The 6657-nt window shown below is 32.9% G+C and overlaps 1 protein-coding gene across 2 annotated transcripts in view; it reads right to left on the bottom strand.

The window, feature by feature from the left end:
- soul5 (heme-binding protein soul5) overlaps nucleotides 1-6657 on the bottom strand; it is an 11364-nt gene that overhangs the window by 760 nt on the left and 3947 nt on the right. The window contains exons 2-6 of one of the 2 annotated variants that reach the window (XM_034893180.1): nucleotides 1373-1476; nucleotides 1147-1206; nucleotides 725-806; nucleotides 509-629; nucleotides 20-159 (exon numbers count right to left, since the gene is read on the bottom strand). The exons of the other annotated variant lie outside the window; for it this stretch is intronic. Coding sequence (XP_034749071.1) covers nucleotides 20-159; nucleotides 509-629; nucleotides 725-806; nucleotides 1147-1206; nucleotides 1373-1476 — 507 coding nt within the window. The remainder of the gene's footprint in view (nucleotides 1-19; nucleotides 160-508; nucleotides 630-724; nucleotides 807-1146; nucleotides 1207-1372; nucleotides 1477-6657) is intronic. 2 annotated transcript variants of the gene reach the window in all.

The following is a 6657-nucleotide window of genomic DNA, read 5'->3' on the forward strand; positions in this document are numbered from 1 at the left end:
GTTTTTCAAATAATCTTACCTTATTATCACTAGGTTTAGGCGGATTTGTCTGCTCTTCAGATGGCAGCAAGAAACTCAGTGTGTAGGTACCCGTTTGCCAAAATGACTTGTTCTCGAAAATTTTTATAAGAACAGGCGCTGTCATTTTAATTTTCTTTCCTGAATGTAAACATTATGAAATACTTACAATATACAATATAAAGTTTGTTTTCTTTTTCCTTTTAAGAAATGTCACAATTAGGAAATGCACCACAAGCATAACAATGTTTTGGCTTGAATAGCCAATAAAACGAGCCAAACCATTTCTGCTCTCTGATCACAACTAAATACAGTAATTACATGTGTATTGTTGGGTTTTAATTTTAGCTGTACAAGAAATTTAACCAAAGGCTGAAAAAATGGTTTTAAATCATTAAGTTCCGTGCAAACTGACAAACTGAATCAGGTCCAATTTTTTGAAACTACATCTTTCAAAAAAAGTTAAATAAAACAAAATTAAATAACTTACCATTCTCGTTGGCACCAGTAATATAGTTAAACAGTCGTTTGAATGCTCTCATTGTTGCAATCTCCATGAATGAGGAATTCTCTTCAGTTGAAACCCATTTCACCGAGTCATAGTGACGGACCTTAGAGACATGATTAAAAACGAAGAAGAGGGTATTTTGAAGGTTTCTTGCTCTTCAAATGTGAAAAAGTTTCTCTCTTGCTCAGACACACTTACCTCATAGTTGTCAGTCTTGCAAATCAGATCAAATAGCAGGCACTGTTCTGTGTCAGTACAGAACTGCAAGTGAGATGAGTTTCTGTGTAATTATAAAGGAAACTATTTAAAAAAAAAGCAAAGATAAAGACATACTCTATTTATAAGGTATACAAGATCATTGTAACCATCATATTTGCCTCAGTCTGGTTACAAATAGTTAATGTCTTCAAATTCCACAAGAATCCCATTCATGAGCTGATATACTACCTTTTAATTTGGTCTGTGAGGTAACAGTGTTAGTGTTTTCAATAAGTTTTCTATTATATTTCTGTTAGTATACTCATAAGTATTTCTATTGTATCAGTGTTGTTTTTTTGGTTCAACACAATTTTGGTTAAATGCAGCTACTAAAAATGTGGGATTAAATTGAGGTATCTTACCCAATTCTGGCCTCAGCTGTTAGCACCAATAGAAAGCCAACAAGCCCTGATAGATAAATCCTGAAGCACAAACATATAGAGTAGAGTGTGACTTAACAAGCCAATTTTGTTCATCCAGTAAAAAAGAGAACAGTTTCCACACAGAACTTAAGCTTAGTTCATGCACCAAGAAATTCCTATACAAGGATTTACATCTGAGACAACCTGGAGAGTAAAAAGTACTTACATCGTGGCAGAGTGTTCTGTGCTTTCAAAAATCAGATCTTTGCAGTCTGGTCCAAAGCAAGAATTCATTCCAACTCTGCTTATAAAAGGAAAACTGGCCACTCCCTGAACCCACAACACAAACCAGCCAATGGAGTATCACACAAACCAGAAACTGGGAGGAATTGTGAAAGAAACAAACAGACACGTTTGCCTGTGTTATTGACATATTTTGTAACCTTAAACATACAAACCAAATGAGCAACTTTCAATGCTCAGTTTTGGTTGAGACAGACAGAGAAGTGTAATCTGGCAGGTCTCAGTATGATGTAGATTCTCTTATTCATGCCTAAAAGTCCAATCTCTCATATCATTTATGATAAATAAAACAAAGAAACCTTGAAATTAACAAATGTCCTTTTTAAAGAATAGGTAAAATGCGTGAACTTTGACCATTGACGTCATAGTTAATGGCAGTGTTGTACTAAAAATCTTGCATCACACTGAGAGATGTTTTGGATGTTCTTCTGTATTGTAAATGTGTGAAAATGTTTTTTTGTTGACAATCTCAACAAAAACTGAAAATTGTATACTTTGTAAAGGTAAAATTTATGGCAGAATTGATGCATTGGATTGCATTACATTGTGCAAGTGTACTGAATAGAGTGGCTACCCAAAGTAAAGTACCAAATAGAATTGTCAGTAAAGGAGCAAAATACTTCCCATGTTCCCGTGCAATGTTGTTTTTACCACCACATTGTACAGTATGGCCTGTTGACCCAGAGTGGTCATAAATAGAAAAAACCAGGCTTGGAGAGAAAGGATGGACATGAAATCTAAGAGTCATGTCACAAGAGAAGTTCTATTGTACCTTTTGTTAACACAGTTCCCGTGATACCTATTTTGTACCTGCAGAATACCAAATCCCTGCAGTTTGTTCCCATTCAAAAATGCATTCAACCATAGACATGAGGTGCACACCCATATGAACAATATAGGAAAAGGAGTTGGTGCACAAAAGGCTACAAAGAAAAAAACTTTTTTACAATTATAGTAAACTTGGTTACTTAAATATGTAAATTGATTTTGTTAAAGCAAGTGAGAGTATCCATTTCATTTTAAATGATCACCATTACTGTAAGAAGATATGTTAAAAACAAACTAAAAAACATTAATCATGCCAAAAATTGATGTTATTTGGAACAGTTTCTTATTAATACTTTTTAAACGTTTTGTTGCATTCCATACCTTTAGTCCAGACAAAGTCTTAACTTTGAAAGATGCCTTGTATTTTGTGCTTTGCTTCTTAAAAAAAAGTTTTGACACTGACGTTTGTTGTGTATGAAGTCTGTCATTCCTATTTAACAAAAATCAGATTTTATTAACATCAAGATATTACACAGTCATGTATCATGTAAATAGTTTTTAAAGAAGAGGACAAAAGAAGCAGAAAATAAATACAAGATATACAAAAACAAACTGACCAGAATCATGAGAAGCAATACAAAGAAATATTATAGTAAATTACCAGAGGACAACAGAAGTAAAATGAGAAACAACTGGAAGGTCCTGAATGAAATTATCAAGGATAATAAAGGCAAAAAAGTAGACACTAACCATTTCCTGACAAAAAAACAATATGGAGGTTAAGGATGTGAACTTAGCTGCAAATGAATTTAATGATTGTTTTGTGGGAGTTGGTCCAGGTTTAGCTGGGGTGTTTACAAAGACTGGTAGTATGAATGATGTGTTGAGCAAGAATGTAAATATGAATTAATCTATGTTTGTTAAGGAAAGTGATGACATTTTTTTTATTGAGATCATTAACAAATTTGAGAGTAAAAAGTCCACTGACTGGACTGGTATTGACATGTTTATGGTCCAAAGGTATTATTGGCTGTGTTGTCAAACCTCTAACGCATGTTTGTAATCAATCTCTGAAAACTGGAGTCTTTCCAGATAAAATGAAAATGGCAAAGGTGATAAACATATACAAGGCTGGTGAAAAACACACCCTTTCAAACTACAAACCTGTTTCATTGCTCTCCCAATTCTTAAAACTACTATAAAAAATATTTTCTACAAGGATTGATAGCTTCATTACTAAACATGATATTCTTTGTGATCAGAAATATGGGTTCAGGGCTAATAGGACAACTTCACATCCAATTATTTAATTTGTAGAAGAAATATCAACAGCAATAGAACAAAAAAAATATGCAGTGGGGATTTTCTTGGATCTTAAGAAGGCATTTGATACACTAGACCACAATTTCCTCATCACAAAATTACACAAATATGGAATAAGGGGGACTGCACTTTCATGGTTAAATAGCTACTTACAGAACAGAACACAATATGTTGAATTGCAAAACCATAAATCAAAGGTAAAGAAAATCACCTGTAGGGACCCCCAGGGGTCAGTGTTGGGACCATTGTTGTTTAACTTGTATATAAATACTGTATGGGAGGTGTCAAAAACACTGACAACCATTTGATTTGCTGACAATACTAATTTAATTTGTTCTGTGGAAAATTTGGATACAGCAGAACATGAATTCAAAAAGGTGAAGAGCTGGTTTGATGTTAATAAACTAACACTGAACTTAAGTAAAACTAAATTTATAATTTTTGGTGATCGTGCCACAACTTTACACAAAAAACTAATGACAAATGATGTAAGATTGAAAGAGTAAAAGAACTTAAATTTCTGGGAGTAATATTTGACAAAAAATTATACACTACATTAATGGTAAAATATCCAAAACAATTGCTATACTGTACAAAACCAATTGTTTATTAAATCAACGCTCATTGTCTACGCAGTATTGTTACTTTATACTTCCATATACATTACTTACTATTTGAAAGTATGGGGAAACACTGACAAAACGAACACTGAACCCTTATTAATTCTTCAAAAGAGAGCCTTAAGAATTCTAAATAAAACCACATACAGAGCACCAACTAATCCACTGTTTATTAAATTTAAAGCACTAAAATTCAGAGATATTGTTGACTTTAAAACTGCACAAACAATGTACAAAATAAATAATCAACTATAGAACAGTGTCACAGGGGTGTTTCAAATAAGAGAGAGCAAACATAATTTAAGAGGAACATTTGCATACAAAAAAACTTATAAGAACAAATGCTAAATATCACTGCATCACAACTAAAGGAGTTACTTTATGGAACAGCTGCAGTGAAGATATGATATCGTATGATGATATCATCATTTTGACACACTATACTATGACTTTTTTGGAAATACTATACTGTGACTATTTTATGACTCATTTCAACATACTGTACTATGACTTTCTTAACACTTGTTTCAACATACTATACTCTGATCATTTTCTGACTTATTTTAACATGCTATATTGTGAGTTTTTTCAACATACTACACCATTACTCTTTTCCACATTTTTCCACATGCTGTACTATGTCTTTTTTATCACTTTATTCAAAACAATCTACTTCTACTTTTTTATCATTTTTTTGACATACTCTATACTGACTTTTCAACATACTATACTTTGACTTGTGAATCAAACTATGAAACTATGACTATTTTATGACTTAATTTGATATACTATATTGTGACTTTTTTTGACATACTGTACTATTACTTTTTTATAAACTCTTTGGCATGCTATACCATGACTTTTTTGACATAATATAATATGAATTTTTTATCCCGTTTTTCTGACATGCCATACTATGAGATCTTTATCACGTTTTGACATGCTATATGATAGCATTTTTCAACATTCTATACTAGGACTTTTTTATCCCTTTTTTCGACATACTAAACTATGACCTTTTTATTACTTTTTTAACAGACTGTACTATGATTTCAAATCACTTTATTCAACACAGTATACTTTTACTTTTTCATGACTTTCCATACAAACACTGAATACTGAAGGCAACCAATGTGGTACAAGGTATGAAATAAAGTGTTGGTTGTTAATTTGGAATTGTTAGCTACTGAAAACACATACATGCTCCAGAGAACAAATCCTGCTCCAATATTCTTTCCTGTTCCTGTTTTCTCTTCTCTTTAAATTCTTTACTTTTAGTAAAGTGCAGAGATGCCAAACGTGAATGAACTTCTAGCAGAAATGTTGTCAGATTTGAGTTATAAGATTGCTGCTGACATACAGTCAGTGTTTCATCTAATGTGGTTTAATGCTGTTGAGAGAATAGCAGTGCAGGATAACCACTCTGTTACCAACACTACCTTATGACTCAGTTTGATTTGCTTGACTATGACCACAGATATGACTGTTACATAAGTCCCAGAGCTCATTGGTATGACACAACTGGGAACCATGTTTAAGCCTTTACTACTGTAAATGTGGTTTTCACATGTACGTGATCACTATCATTTCTGAACCACTTCATGACATAAATTTCCAGACACAGTTTATACACCAACTTTAAATTAAGATATTTAACCATGTTATGTTTTTCTGAGACCTGCCTAGGAGGGCACTATCAATCTCATCTCAACAATCTTATACTCACATGTTGATGATCCTTCCAAAAGTAACAGATCCTCTGGTTTGTTGCCAGGGTGGTGGACAAGTGGCTGTGGCTGCTGTGGGTGATAATCAGTAAAAGTGCTTCATTAAAAATCTTACTAGTACAAGTATACAAGTACATACTGCTAAATGTAATTAAAGTAAGAAAAGTAAAAGAACTTGTGTAGTAAAAGACTGTCCCTTTAACATATTGTAGTACTGTAAATGACATTTTTAGATTGATACTCTTTCATCAATGTGTAGCATTTTACTGTTGTAGCTGGTCAAGATAGAGCTAGTGTAAACTACTTTGTATGCAGGACACGTACAAATATGCAGTATATACAGTCTACTGGGTCCCAGCTGAGGGGTCAGGCCCCTCCAAAGGTTTACAGGGTAAATCTGAGAAAACAAGACCAAATTAGGTTCAGATACAAATGTGTAGTCTTTTATTTTTTTATTTGACCTTTCTCTGATATTTGCGTTTTTTGAGGTGAAACATTTTATGATTTTACATTTTTGGGCCTAGAACATTAAGAAATAATAAAACCAGATGAAAAACTTGAGTCAGTTTTTAGCTAAATTTACTTAGGTACTTTACACCAGTGAATTAAAGTTAAACTGATACATTTAATATTGTATTCAAGGAAAGAACTATACAATCTCAAATCTTAGCTTTACTCTGTATAATAACATAAGTCAATTGGGGAAATCAGACACTGTCACTGATTATATTTTTCCACATCCCTAGCCAGTGCTTCATTGCTTGTGCTGA

This window comes from Etheostoma cragini, chromosome 15, assembly GCF_013103735.1.
Source record: "Etheostoma cragini isolate CJK2018 chromosome 15, CSU_Ecrag_1.0, whole genome shotgun sequence".
Lineage (NCBI taxonomy): Eukaryota > Metazoa > Chordata > Actinopteri > Perciformes > Percidae > Etheostoma > Etheostoma cragini.